Below are 13,702 nucleotides of genomic sequence, written 5' to 3' on the forward strand. Positions count from 1 at the left end.
GATCTGATGACCCTGGGGTCCCTCCCTGCCAGCCCAGACCCTAAATGGAGTCTGTTTACACACACCCAAAAATCCAGCCTGGATGGCCGTTGCCAGGGAGAGCACCTGCTGAATTCTGTAGTAGGAAAGGAGGGGGCGGTGAGGGCTGGACTTGAATGGGGTGTTGCCCAGGGGACTCAGCATCTGGGGACCACCCTCCCCACCCACTCAGCCTACACAGGACCCACTTTCCCACCCCTCTGTAGCCATCACTTCCTCCAAGAAGTCTTCCTGGAGACCTCAGTGGGGTTCTAGCTCCCCACCCAGGCACACCCCAATGCTGTGGCCAGTGTGTGCTCAGCTGTCTCCCAGTAACCATCTGTTAATCCGGCAAATGACCCAACTGTACATACGGGGACCTTTTAGCTCTGTAGTCCCATTGCCTTGCCTCTGACCTGTGGCACTTCAGAGTACAGGCTCTGAGTCCAGAGTGCCCAAGGTCAAATCCTGTTGTTACCAGCTATGCACCCCGAGCAAGTCATTTAGGGACCTTTGCCCCGGAAGACAAGAACTTCTTAGGCTTCCTGTAAGCTGGGCTGCTGCAGCCAGCCGCTTGGATGTGGGTGTGGGTACTTGGTAAGGCTGGTCATCCCTCTCTCCCAATGAAACCCCAGCCACGGACAGAAAGGTCATCTGTGCTTTATTGTACATCAATGGCCCATCCTGGAGCCTGTGTCTTAGCGTTCCTGGGGGTGTCAGTCCTGGGGGGCCAGCCCCTGCCCTAACCCCAAATGCCCCAGCCCTGCCCAGCTCCCAACCCAGTGCCGGGTTAGTGTGCTGGGCGAGTGGGGAGGGGTGGAGGTGACCAGAATTCTTGTCCACAGAGCCCAAGCAGGGCTCGGTCCTGGGACCCTGGACTCCTGGAAGGTTGGACAGGGTGGTCTGCATGGGACAGGAGAGCCCCCCGATCCTCTGGAGACCAGAGCTTGGCCTAGCCCCAGGGACCCAGCCTGCTGGGTGGGGTCTGGCCTTGCAGATTCTACAAGGCCCTGGATCAGAGCACGGCGCTCACTCCAGATCATGCTCTCACGCGAGCCCGTCCCGTCTGCATGGCCCGGGGTCACAGCCCCAGTGGTTGTCTCTGCCCAGAAGCATGTATGACGGGCGTCACCTGGGCCTTGTGTAGCCGTAGGGGCGCTGCAGTCGCAGGCTCTGGTGGCTGGGCAGCACGTGGGTGTGGTAATGCTCCACCAGGCTGCCCACACTCACAAACAGCACCTCGCCCTCCAGGTAAAACTTAGAGTCCTGGGAAGGGAAAGGAGTGGCAGGGTCAGGGGGAGGTCTCCTGCAAAGTGCAGTGGACAGCAGCAAGGGTGACAGTCAGGCCTGCTCCCGGCTGCCCTGTGTCACCTCTGTGCCTGCCACACACCCTCCCCCCCCCCCCCCCCCCCCCCGCGCCGTCCCACCCAGGCCAGGGTTTCCCTTTCAGCCAGGGCCCGGGTGAGGGGTCAGCCTGCCCACCTTCTCAAAGATGCGGTAGTTCCTCACTTTGTTGGAGCTTTCATCCCACACGACCAGAACCTGCAGGGAGAGAAGCCCCAGCCTCAGGAGATGGACCGCAGAGACGGAGGAGTGGACAGAGGCATCATGCCTGGGTCCTACGGCACTTACGGTGACCTAGGGAGGGGTCACTCTGCACGTGGACAGCAGGGCTGATATGGGCAGGCAGCCATTTGCCCCAGGGCTCCCGCCCAATAGCCTCCAATGAGACATAAATAATAGAAGCAGGTGCCTGGCTACTCTACGACCATGTCTGACGTACATGGGAACACTGAGGGGCTCCAGGCTGGCTCAGCTGGAAGAGCGTGCGACTCTTGATCTTGGGGTTGTGAGCTCAAGCCTCACATTGGGGGCAGAGCTTACTTGGGGAGGAGGAAGGGGAGGGGAGGGGAGGGGAGGGGGAAAGGGAGGGGAGGGGGGAGGGGAGGGGAGGGGGGAGGGGAGGGCAGGGTAGGGGGGAGGGGAGGGGAGGGGGAGGGGAGGGCAGGGGGGGGGGAGGGGAGGGGAGGGGGAGGGGAGGGGAGAGGGGAGGGGAGGGGGAGGGGAGGGGAGGGGGGAGGGGAGGGGAGGAGAGGGGGAGGGGAGGGGAGGGGGGAGGGAAGGGGAGGGAAGGGGAGGGGAGGGGGAGGGGAGGGGGAGGGAGGGGAGGGGGAGGGGAGGGGGAGGGGAGGGGGAGGGGAGGGGGAGGGGAGGGGGAGGGGAGGGGAGGGGAGGGGGAGGGGGAGGGGAGGGGGAGGGGAGGGGGAGGGGAGGGGGAGGGGAGGGGAGGGGGAGGGGAGGAGAGGGAGAAGGAAAAACGGACAAGAAAACTGAGGCTCAGTGAGGTCACAAAATTCACCCCAGAGGAGCAGAGGCAGACCCAGCACTCTCTCCCTATTCCCACTGCCCCAAGCAGCCTCCCCTTCAGAGTGCATGAAAACCCCCAGCCCAGTGCCTGGGTGACTCCGTCGGTTAAGTGTCCAATTCTTGACTTAGGCTCAGGTCACGATCTTGCGGTTCATGAGATCGAGCCCCACATCAGGTTCTGGGCTGACAGTGAGGAGCCTGCTTGGGATTCTCTCTCTTCCCTCTCTCTCTGGCCCTTCTCTGTTCTGAGCATGTACACACACACTCTTTCTCAAAATAAGTAAACATTAAAAAAAAAAACAAACAGCCGCATCAGAGTTCCAGGACCCCCAGCACTTCCCTCCCATTTCCTGCCTGTGCTGGGGGGCTGGGCCACTATCCCAGCTAGAAGACAGTATTCAGTTCCTGAGAATAGATGGGGGAGGGGCTGCTGGGCAGAGACCCCAACGACGGAACTAGCTGAGATGCGAAATAAGAGGCTGTGCAGGGAAGCGATGTATATACTATAAAGCACGATGCGTGCCATCAGCCCAAGTGTGTGCAGAACCAGACGAACCCCCCCACAACGCAGCAGTCCCCAGGGCGCCTTCACTCAGCAGGGTGACTGTTGGGGCACCCTCCCTGGGCACCTACCTTCCCTGACTTGGTGGAGGAATCCCGGATGCAGTAGAGTCCATCCTGGGGCTCTCCCTGGGGGCTTGTGGCTTTGAACAGCCTAAAATAACACAGCTGCATCAACAAACCATTCTCAGACAGCCAACCCTCTCAGGGACCCTCCAGCCTCACTCCTCAGTGTAGGTGTTTGTCTTCTCACTATTCTGCAGCACATGGTCTGAGAACAACCGGTGTGGTGAGGCCGGCCTGTGTGGGGCTTGGGGCCCTGCCCGGGGTGATGGGCAGCACTGGGACTGGGCTGATGGCATCCGCTGTTTTGCTGGCTTCCCCAGTCTGCTCAGGGCCATGCACCTGTGCTAGCCACTGTCTAACACCAAAGCAGATGACGGGGGACAGAAAGGCAGGGGACCTCACATCTGCAAAAACAGGGATTCGGAGAAAGAAGGGCTTCGTGCTGACCTTTCCACTTCGTAGGACTCCGTGGTATTGATAAAGACAGAGCTGGGCAGGGGCACCTGGAGAGAGGCCAATGGCGGTCAGGGTCAGGGTCTGCACCAGCCCTCTCCTCCCTCCCCCCACCCCGTGGGCTGCCAGCCTGTGCCCAGATCTGGGGCTGTGCACACGCTTACACTCCCGACAACTCCAGCGTCCTGGGGGCTTGTCACTGGAGGTGGCCGGTGAGGGGCCACCCCGGCCTGCAGCCCGCCCACCGCCACCTGCCCAGTGCCAGGATCCGGAGCTCTCCATTGCCTCACCTTCTCATAGTCATCGTCAGAACCCTCTGCACTCGTGTCCTCAGGCTTCGAGAGTCGTCGGGGCTTCTCAAAGGAGAAGCTCCGGAAACTCTGCCCATCAGGGGGTGACCGCCTTGAAGGGGAAAAGCAGAGGAAGGGACATCACTGTCACACCCCTGCACACCACCCCCACACACCCTAGGCCTCCACCAGAAAGCTCTGAAACAGGCCTCTGTTGGCTGCCCTTGGGTGACGGCTGCCAATGCCACTGGCAAGAGGGGTCCTAAGGGCCTGAACTCTGGTGTCAGGGGTCACACGACAGATGTGGGAGAAGGCCCTGGGCTGGGGGTCTCGGCCCAGCTCTGCTGCTAACCAGCTTGTGACCTTGGCCAAGTCATGCCCCTCCCAAAGCCACAGAGAATGGATGCACGTGAATGGATGGGAGTCCACAAACATGTCCCACACATGCGGCCAGGTGGTCTGAAGCCTCTACGGTTTCAAGGAGGATTAAAGGAGACCACACGGGGCTGGTCTGCTGGGCCGTGGGCAGTCGGCCCTGGCACACCCAACCCTGTAGCATTTGGCAAACTGACCCAGTCTGCACCATCATGGCCCCTTGTCACATAGTTCTATGAACTATGTTCTATAGTTCTAGTTCTAGAACTATCACCTGGCAAGAGGGTCCTCCCAGGCACCCTCCCACAGCAGCAGAGCTAACAGAGCCCTAGGGAGGAGAGAGCCAGAGCCAAAGGGGTTCCAGGAGCACTGGGTCAGCACGCTCACTCAAGGCTCACCCCATGGCTCCCAGAGCCTTCACTGTTTAGGGCCCTGGACATCTCTGACCACAGGCTGTGGTATGAATGACACTGTGGGAGCAGGGGACACCAGTCTCCTGACGCAGCCCAGCAATAAAGAAGACAGTGTTCCACGCAGACCTCAGGGTGAGTCACCAACATACTCCACATTCTGGCAAGTTCCCAGTCAGGAAGAGCACAAAGGCAGCCTTGGTGGCTCCAGAGCCCCAGGCAGGGCTGGGAAGGACAGCTGTGGACCAGCGAGGCTTGTGCAGGCTCGCTGGCCCCAAGAGGCTCACAGCCCCAGCTCCCACCCCTACCGTCTATCCCAGAGCAGGCAGCCCTGCAGGCCTCTCCCTTGACCCTTGCAGGCTCCTCGGGTTGCCCAGCACGGACTCTGGGAGGCCGGTTTCCCCCAAGACCCAACTTGCCCACTGCTCCCCAAGCAGCCACAGGCTCCAGGCCCAGCACCCACTAGGCTGGACATTCTTCCGGGGCCAGTGCAGGGGAGGCTGCTCAGCCTAGCCAGGCTGGGGCTGTCCAGGAGCCTTCCCGCTCCTATGCTAGGGCTGCCGGCTACCCCTCATGGACAGAGAGGGCCAGAGAGGAGGAGGCCAGGGCACCAGCAGGAGAACCCATCAGGTTGGGGAGGGACCCCAGGGGCCCCAGTGCCAAGTAAACTCACTGGAGGTGGGGGAGGGGTGGCTTCTCTGGCCTGGGCAGGACGGGGGGCCGGACTGTGGCCTCGGGCATGGGCAGCTTCAGTACAGGAGGCCTGGGGGCCACAGGGGGTACAAAGAGTCCGGGCCTGGCTGCCTCCCTTGGGGGGGCCTCTTCAGTCATCTTCAAGAACTTGGGCTTGTTGGCCGGCACCGGCGGGGGCTCGGGTGTGGGTGGCCCCCGAGGGGACAGATGGAAGGACTTGAGCTTGTCACAGTTCCTGGAGGTGGCAGTGGCCATGCCAGCAGAGCTGGAGGCAGAGCCAGCCCCATGGCCAGGGACCCGGGGCTCTGGGCTGGGGCTGGGGCTCTCCCGGAAGCAAGGGGGTTTCCGGAGGTTGGGCATGGTTGGCAGGTTGCCCAGTGGGGGGTCGCTCATCCTCCGGGAGGCCGTGGGCACTCTGAGGCCAGGCTCGGGCCGCCTTGGGCCCAGCACGTCCCTCTTGGAGTCCTCGGGAGCCAGGCTTGCATCGGGGAGGCCACGCTTCGGGGGCGGGGGTGGCAGCAGAGGGCTCGGGCCCTTGGAGGCAAAGGAGTGAGCACGGGGCATGTCGGAGAAGACTGGCTTCCTGGGCGTGGGCACAGGAGGCGGGGGGTAGGCCGGCGGGTGGGTCAGAGTGTCTGCAGAGCAACGAGACCAGTCAGTGAGCAAGCATGACCTGCTTGAGGCTGGGCCAACACCACCAACCCGCACCACCTGGCCTGCCTCACGCATCCCCCAGAAGTAGCCCACAGAAGCTTCCAGAAGCCTAGATGTCATATCAGGAGCCATCAGGTTCCCAGAAGCAGAGGTAGAGAGAAGAGGCAAGGCGGACTCCTAGGCCCTGACCTCAGCTAGAGGAGGCTATAACTCCCACCAACAGAGGTGAGGGGGATGGACAGAAGCAGGTGGGGTGGAAGGCGAGGGTTACGTGTGCTCGTGCTACAAGACACATTGTGGGCATCGGGGCACAGGTCTGGGGTTCAGAGGAGAGGTGCTGGATGGAGATGCCAGTGTGACACGGCTGTCCCGGCAGCCTAAGACTGGAGGGAAAGGAGCGAGCCGGGCCTGAGTCCCAGGGTGGCCAGGGTTGTGCGGGTGGACATCAGGGGGCTGGTACAAGGCTGAGTGAGGTGGGAGGGGCCTGGAGCACAAGGCACCTGGTGCTGAGCAAGGCGGCTGAGAAGCAGGGGGGACGGCACCAGGCCGGGTAGAGCTCCACCCACGGGTGCCGAGGGCTGCGTCGGGGGATGGGGAGGTCGCTGGAACCATATTAAGACACATTTTGGGGACGGGGAGGTAAAGCCTGCTTGTAGGGGGCACTCAGAAGGGAGTGTGCAGGCAGGTGCACAGGAGCGCTGGCCCTGGAGGTGCACGGCTGGGCGCAAAGCGAGGCCCAGCGTGCTCACCTCCAGCCACGTGTGGCCACAGTTCAGGGAGGGGCAGAGGGACACAGGATGGAGCTGTGGGCTCTGTGCTGGGAGGGGAGCTGGCACATGGCTGGGAGGCCCTGGTGGTGGCCTCAGAGGGAGGGGCCAGTAGGAGGGAAGGGGCTGGACCTGCTTCACCTGAGAGGGACTCGGGGTTGAGGTGGGCAGAGGACAAGGTCGTTGGAGGAGAGGAGGCAGAGACACAGGGAGGCCGCGGGTTAGGGGGTTTGTCCCAAGTCCCCAGGACAGTGGAAAGGATAGTGAGTGATGGGCACAGCCCTCTCCGCGGACCCTATGCTTTGCTGTAACGCATACGTGTGATGCCCAGTACAAGCCTGTCTCCCTTGCCAGGGAGGTTGGGTGGGAGTGGGTCGGTAAGCGACAGGCTAGCCTGGCCATCGTCCAGATGGCCATCGGCCACAGGAGTAGGCCCTACCCTGGCCCCACCCACTCCTCAGTATCCCTCCTTCCCCCCTCTCGGCCCCCAGGACCACCCCAGCCCAGCATCACAAGTGTGGGCCCCCAGCTCACTTATTTGTAAATCCTCCCCCTCCATCCCAGGCTTACTGCAGAGGCTGGAGGGTCAGGTGAGCAGAGCCAGCCAGAGTGCACACAACAGGGAAACGGAGGCCACCCAGAGCAGGATTCTGGCCAGCATTCCCAGCTCAGGAAGGGCTCTGCTCTAGGCCCCAGCCCCGTGAGCGCCCCAGGCTCACAGGTTGCCCACCTACCTTCGGGCTCCACGGGCTCAGGGGAGTCGGGCTCCATGTATGAGTCGTCCTCGTCCTCGTGCTCATAGTCTGTGAGGCAGACAGAGGGTCAGACCTAGGGCAGCCCAGGCCCAGCCGCACCAGGGTTGGGTGGCAGGGCAGGTGCCCTCAGAACACTGGCAGCCAAGAGTCAGGGAGGCACTGGACAAAGACCAGGTGGGCCAGGTGTGAACCCAGGACCCAGGCTGCCTGGGGAAGACAAACGGACAGATCAAGGACAGCCAGATATGTTTCCCCTCCTTGGTGGCAGCCAGAGAGGAGGGACTGATCCTTTCACTGCCACAGCCAGGTGCCGAGAGGTGGTGGGGCAGGGGCTGCAGAGACAGGCCTCACCTTCATTGTCTGTGGGGTATGGAGAGAGGCTGATGTCCACAGGCCGCTCGACTGCACCGTAGAAGCTGTCTGTGTCTGAGCTGGAGTCACTGAAGTGGGGGGGGGGGGGAGTGAGCATTGTGCAGGGGGGAGTCCTTTGCACCCACACGTATGGATACATATGCACAGAGACACACACACAGAGAAGGACATGAGCACAAACGTGACACAGACACACACAGACATATACAGAGCTGGACCCACAGACAAACACAAAACGAGAAAAGACATAGGGGGTGCCTGGGGGGGCTCAGTTGGTTGAGCATCTGACTTCAGCTCACGTTCATGAGTTCAAGCCCCACATCAGGCTCTGTGCTGACAGCTCACAGCATGGAGCCTGTTTCAGATTCTGTGTGTCCCTCGCTCTCTACTCCTCCCCCACTCATGCTTGGTCTGTCTCTCTCTCTCCCTCAAAAATGAATAAACTTAAAAAAGAAAAGACCCACACAAGGTGATAAAAACAGACACAGGGACTGGAGGCTGTGGTGCCTCCCCTGACCGACCAGACAGGGCCAGGCCTCAGGGCCAGCCCCACATCCCACTGCCCACCTCTGGGTCTCCAGTCAGTTCTGAGCTAAGCCTGCTATAAGGCTCAGGGCCAGGAGCTCTGGGGGCAGGCAGGCACTTGTGGGATGGCCTCAGGTGTGCCCAGCCTTCTCTGGGCCTTAGTTTCCTCAGCTCTGAAAGGACAGGATGGTTTTTGTTCCTGCCCAAAGGGCCCTTGCTGCCTGCTGGGCCACCTCACGGTGAGGTCACTGAGACCTGGATGGACTGAGCCAGTGCCCTGGGGGACTCACTCTGGTCTCAGTCTCAACGCGCCAGGGTGAGCGTCAGGGGACTGGGAAGTTGAAGCTCTGAGCTACAAGTGCTGGGCCTCTGGGCGGGCAGGTAAAATCACACACGGCCCCTGAACAGAAACCACCAATGGGTGTGCACACACGCACTTATACACTCCGGGACACACACACACACACACACAGCCTGGCTGCACCTTCAGAAAACTCATCAAGAAGGCGATTCTGGGTCAGGCCCCCGGAAGCTGGGAGGTAGGCACACATGTCAACCCAGTGGCCCTGGCGACACCCTGCCCATGCCTCCCATGCCCAGGCCCACCTGGCGTCTGTGGGCAAGTCCTTCTTCTCGTGGAAGTGGCCGATCTCCCTGCGCAGCAAGGCCATCCAGCCCTGTGGATCAGTCCGGGTTGCGGTGAGCACAGCGCTGTCCGGGGCCTGCCCCTCCCTCACCCTGCCTGCCCTCACTGCCCTGGCTGGCAGCCTTCCTGGGGCCCTGGCCTCCCCTCAGCCCATTCAGGGCTCTTCCTGACACAGCTTCCAAGAGTGTGGTGCCGGACTAGGCTACAGACGGAAGGAGGAGGACTGAGGAACAGCACCTGCCCGGCACCTTGCCCCCCCACGTCCCCTCGGGGCCAGGATGGTACCCCTGCCAGCTCCCTGCCCCTGGAGGCAGCCTCACCTTGCGCTCATCCTCAGAGGAGGCGGAGAAGAACCAGGTGCGGTGCTTCTTGCTGATGTGGACAATCTTGAAGGGGAAGACATTGTTGGACGTCGTCTCCTCAGCCGCCCGCATCACCCTGAGGGCACGGGGCCAGCGGTCAGCACCTGGGCAGGCCTCAGCACCCAGCACGCCCCCAAGGACACTGGCAGGTCTGGGCAGTCCCACCTTGCTCACTCTCCAGGCCAAAGGCCTAGATGCTTCAGGCAGAGCAAAGCACGTAGGCAGGGACAGGGATGGGCAGACATGGTTCTGGGGTCTGGGAGGTCATCCTGGGAGCAGCAGCATGCGGGGCTCCAAACCGAGGACACGTCAGCCTCGCTGCCCACCTCAGCCCCACCTGGCCCCTGGCCTGCCTGTTGGGGGCCCTAACATGTCAGCCTCCGCCCTGCCCCCACTGCCACGGGGGAGCCCGTGGGGCCAGGCACCTGGGGCAGGCGTGCCCAACTGCCCCATCCCCTGAGGTCAGGGTGGTGTGTTTGGGAAAAGGAAACACCCCTCCCCGGGGGACCCCAGGGGAACCCCATCAGCAGGGAGGCGCTCACTGGGTGGACCCAGCCCATGGCATGTGTAAAGCAAGGAGCCGGCCCCAGCCCAGGAGGCCCTGAAGCCGGGGAGACCTGAGGGAGGTCGTGAGGAGGCCACATAGAGGCCAAGAGGGAGGGGAGAATGCTGGACGCGATCCAGGGTGGGTGGAGTGTGAGCCATCTCAGGAGAGCCCGAACTTTCCCTGGGTGGGAACCTGGGATTGGCCTGGCCAGGGTTCTGCTGGGGCCGGCGGGTAGCGGGCACTTACCGGTTATAGCCGTTCAGCGAGAAGGCACCCTGCGGGGAGGCGGACGTGCTGCTCTTGAAGTAGTAGACGCATCGCTTATGGATGATGACAAAGCGCAGGGGCCCTGAGGGCAAGGGCAAGTGTGGCAAGGGCACAGGGTGAGCCCCGAGAGGCTGCCGGGCAGACCCCACTCTGGGGGCCACTCCCAGAGGCCCTGGGTGACCCGAGGCCAGACCTCCTGCCTTTGAACCCCACTAAATGGAAGGGCCTGGAGTTGGGCTAGCATGCTGCCCCTCCCACGGAGTCCAAATGTAAACGATCCATGGGCATGCTGACCAGCCCGAGCGCCAAGGCAGGCCTGGCCGTTCCCGGGGCAGGGGCAGACCGTGACCAGAAAGGCTGGCTCAGAGAAGGGCAAAGCCAGGGCCAGAGGCCATGGCCACCTCTTTCCACCCTAGGAAGGCAGAGCGAGGGTCGGGGCAAAGAGGCCCGAAGAGCCACTGGCATGGAGCCAAACACCAGCCTACACAGTTACAGTGAACCCCCACGCTCCACTGTCCTATTCCCAGACAGTCCCTCCCGGGCCTAGGGGCACATCAGTTGCAGCCCCTCCTTGGAGGCTCCCTGTCCAAAGGCCAGAGCAGACCAGCAGCCCAGCCTGCGGTACCTCCGTAAGGCAGCACGGTGCCTGGGAGTCCTTGGCGGAGGGCGCTGCTGGAACAAAGGCCTGGGCAGAAGGACAAACAAGGCCCTGATGCTCTCTGGCCTTCAATGTCTTAATGACCGGGCATCTCCCAGACCTGGGGGCTCCCACCCTCTCCCAAAATGCTGTCCCAGGGACCAGAGCTTTGGCCTCACGCAACTCTGAAGGTCCAGCACCCAGCTGGGTCTTGGCACGTTAGTTCACTAAGGGACCGAGTGACCAACCAACTCACTGAACACCCACTGGATAGCGCAAGGCCAGACCTACCAGGCCACCGAGGGCCCCCAGCCCCTGGCTGCAGACTGAAGCTGCCCTGGACCGATGGTCAGCGCTGTGCACCAAATGCCCATCCTATCTCCACTTAGCAGTAACACCCCGAATCCTCCCACGATCCTGGGGAGTGGGGAGGCTGACCTCACACCCCCAGGCAGCACTGGCCACCATGGAGGGATGGAAAACTCTGGAGGGCCCACCACGGAAGGAGGCAGAGGCTCAGAGAGACAGGTCGCTTGCCCATGGAGGTCCACCAGGGCAGTGGGGCGGCAGGGCTGGGGTTCAGCCCTGTCCCCACATCCTCCCGTCATGCGCCCTACCACCCAGAGGACTCACATCTCAGCAACTGCAGCTGGGTGCCACCCTTCTTGTGCAGGTAGCCAGCCTTGGCCACGCCCCCGGGCATGGTCAGCAAGTTCTGGGCACCAATGGCCTTCATGGGGGCCGGCCAGTGCATCTCCTCGGCCGCCATGAAGCTGCAGTAAAAGGAGGAGACAGGTCTCAGCCAGGGCTGGGGGACAGAAGACGGCAAAGCTGAGGGCATGCAGTGGGGGATACTGCCAAGATGCTGAAGACAGCGTGAAGGGTCAGCAAGGGGTGAGGAAACTCCTTTCGGAAAGCCCCCGGCTTCTTGGTGGGACCCCAGGGAGAGAAAGGGCCAACTGGTCCACATGGTTGGCCTCTGGTCTATTTGGCCACAAACCTGAGCCCCAAGGACTCTGAGAACTGAGTGTGTTCCTTCACTGTCACTGGTTTACTCAGCACACGCCTACTGAATTCAAGGAAGGGGAGGGACCACCGTGAGTGAATTCAAACAACCACTGGCCCAAGGGCACCTGGGTGGCTCACTCGATTCAGGGTCCAACTCTTTGTCTCGCTCAGGTCATGAGCTCACGTTTCATGAGTTCAAGCCCCACATTGGACTCTGTGCTGACAGCACGAAGCCTGCTCGGGATTCTCTCTCTTTTCCTCTCTCTCTGCCCCTCCCCTGCTCCTGCTCTCTCTCAAAATAAAAAAATAAAAAAAAAAAAACAAACAAACAACCCACTGGCTTGGATAAATCAAGCCTTGGGCCATAACCACCCCAAATCTGAGTGCTATGTGAACCTACGATGGGGACAGCCACGGAGGGCTTCTAGCAGATGAGTAGGGTCACAGCCTAATGAAGTCAAAGAGGTACAGGGGCTGGGCCAGGCCCTGGTCACCCTCTCAACCATCTCTGACCCTTTAGCAGGGAAGGGGTGAGGGGCATGGCCCTCAAATGCCCCACCCTCCACTCCTGCCTGCCCTTCACCAGCTTCAGTCCATCCCTTCCTTAAGGCCCTGAGCCCAGGAAGCAGGAAAACAGGTAGTCAAGAGTCCCCACTTCCCATCCTGGCTTGGCTTTCTGGGGGACCCCTAGGCCTCAGTTGCTGGAACTGTAGAATGGAAAGACAGAGTGGACACAGCCTGGCACACAGCACACCCTTATCGGCAGTGGCCGTGATGACCATCCAGTGGGCTGGCTGGTATCCACCCTGCCTCCCCATCAGCTGGGGCATCACTCAGGCAAGGACTACACCGCGCACAGTCACCAGGGGCAGGCTGACTGCCTCAGGGTTAACTCGGGCCCGCAGGACCTGACATTCCAAGTGCAGCGTCAGCCCTCTCCCTTGTCCAGCCTCTTGTTCACCCCAGCTGCTCTCCCTGAAACATGCCAGGCTCCGGCCTCTGCCTGGAATGACTGACCACTACCCCTTCTCACATGAAGAACTCCTATTCATCCTTCAAGACCCAGGTTCTGAGTCCCCTCTTCCGTGAGCCACCTCATATTCGGGTCCCCCGCCACTGGTCCCTCTGAACAGCAACCCCACCGGGCACCGTTTTGCCTGTGCCTGCCTGAACCTGGTGCCGGGTCCCTCCTGGGGCCCCAGTGGAGTTGGACTGAACTGGGTGTGTGGTCAGTGTCCCAATGAGTCACTAGGGTTAAACCCAGAGGCCCCGTCCTCTGGGACTCCTGCCACTACAGCTCCCACTCCCAAACACACACACAAAGAAAACCACTCTGCTGCTGGCAAACCAGCACCCTCCACCAAACGTCCGGGGCTGCTCCCCCGGCCTCTGCCTGGGTCACTCAGGCTGCCCCCCTCCGGCTCCATCTGCCCAAAACCAACCCCTCGGCCTGGGTCCCGCCAACAGCGGAGGAGGCTCCGAACAAAGGCACGTCCCCGGCCCCCGCGACACAGCCCCGCGCCCCGCCCAGCCGGCCCACGCCCGCCTTTGTTCCCGCAGGAAGCGCGGCTCGGTACTCACGGCGTCCACGCGGCGGCCTGCCGTCCCTGCGCGCAGCGACACGGCCCCGGGCCCGGCCCCGCGGCGCCCGCCTCCCGCCCGCCCCAGCCCCGCCGCCCGCGCCCCGCGCCCGCCATGCCGCGCCCCGCGCCCCGCCGCGCCCCCCGCCCGGCGCGGCCGCCGGGCTCCTCCCCTCGCGGGCGGGGCGGGCGCGGCAGGTGGGGACCCGGCGCTCCGCCCGCCGCCGCGCGGCCTCAGTTTCCCCAACTGCCCACGCGGGACGGTGGCTCGGGGCGCGAAGCGGACGTCCACAGTGCGGCCCGGGCTCCGGAAGCGGGCGAGGCAAAGCAGGCGCACACGGCCGGGCTC

General features: G+C 62.5%; 1 protein-coding gene across 8 annotated transcripts in view; it reads right to left on the minus strand.

The window, feature by feature from the left end:
* Positions 1 to 663: 663 nt before the first annotated feature.
* Positions 664 to 13,702, minus strand: part of SH3BP2 (SH3 domain binding protein 2) — a 35,847-nt gene continuing 22,808 nt past the window's right edge. For 7 of the 8 annotated variants that reach the window (XM_042937049.1, XM_042937051.1, XM_042937052.1 and 4 more), the window contains 12 exons: positions 11,399 to 11,538; positions 10,108 to 10,210; positions 9,273 to 9,390; positions 8,913 to 8,983; positions 7,761 to 7,849; positions 7,389 to 7,457; positions 5,214 to 5,868; positions 3,756 to 3,867; positions 3,460 to 3,515; positions 3,019 to 3,100; positions 1,501 to 1,560; positions 664 to 1,284 (listed from right to left, as the gene is read on the minus strand). In XM_042937049.1, coding sequence (XP_042792983.1) covers positions 1,147 to 1,284; positions 1,501 to 1,560; positions 3,019 to 3,100; positions 3,460 to 3,515; positions 3,756 to 3,867; positions 5,214 to 5,868; positions 7,389 to 7,457; positions 7,761 to 7,849; positions 8,913 to 8,983; positions 9,273 to 9,390; positions 10,108 to 10,210; positions 11,399 to 11,534 — 1,689 coding nt within the window. In that variant the 5' untranslated portion in view covers positions 11,535 to 11,538 and the 3' untranslated portion in view covers positions 664 to 1,146. Of the gene's footprint in view, positions 1,285 to 1,500; positions 1,561 to 3,018; positions 3,101 to 3,459; positions 3,516 to 3,755; positions 3,868 to 5,213; positions 5,869 to 7,388; positions 7,458 to 7,760; positions 7,850 to 8,912; positions 8,984 to 9,272; positions 9,391 to 10,107; positions 10,211 to 11,398; positions 11,539 to 13,354; positions 13,471 to 13,702 lie in introns of those variants that run through there. The other variant, XM_042937046.1, reaches the window with a different exon arrangement.

The sequence above is a fragment of the Panthera leo genome, chromosome B1 (genome assembly GCF_018350215.1).
Source record: "Panthera leo isolate Ple1 chromosome B1, P.leo_Ple1_pat1.1, whole genome shotgun sequence".
Lineage (NCBI taxonomy): Eukaryota > Metazoa > Chordata > Mammalia > Carnivora > Felidae > Panthera > Panthera leo.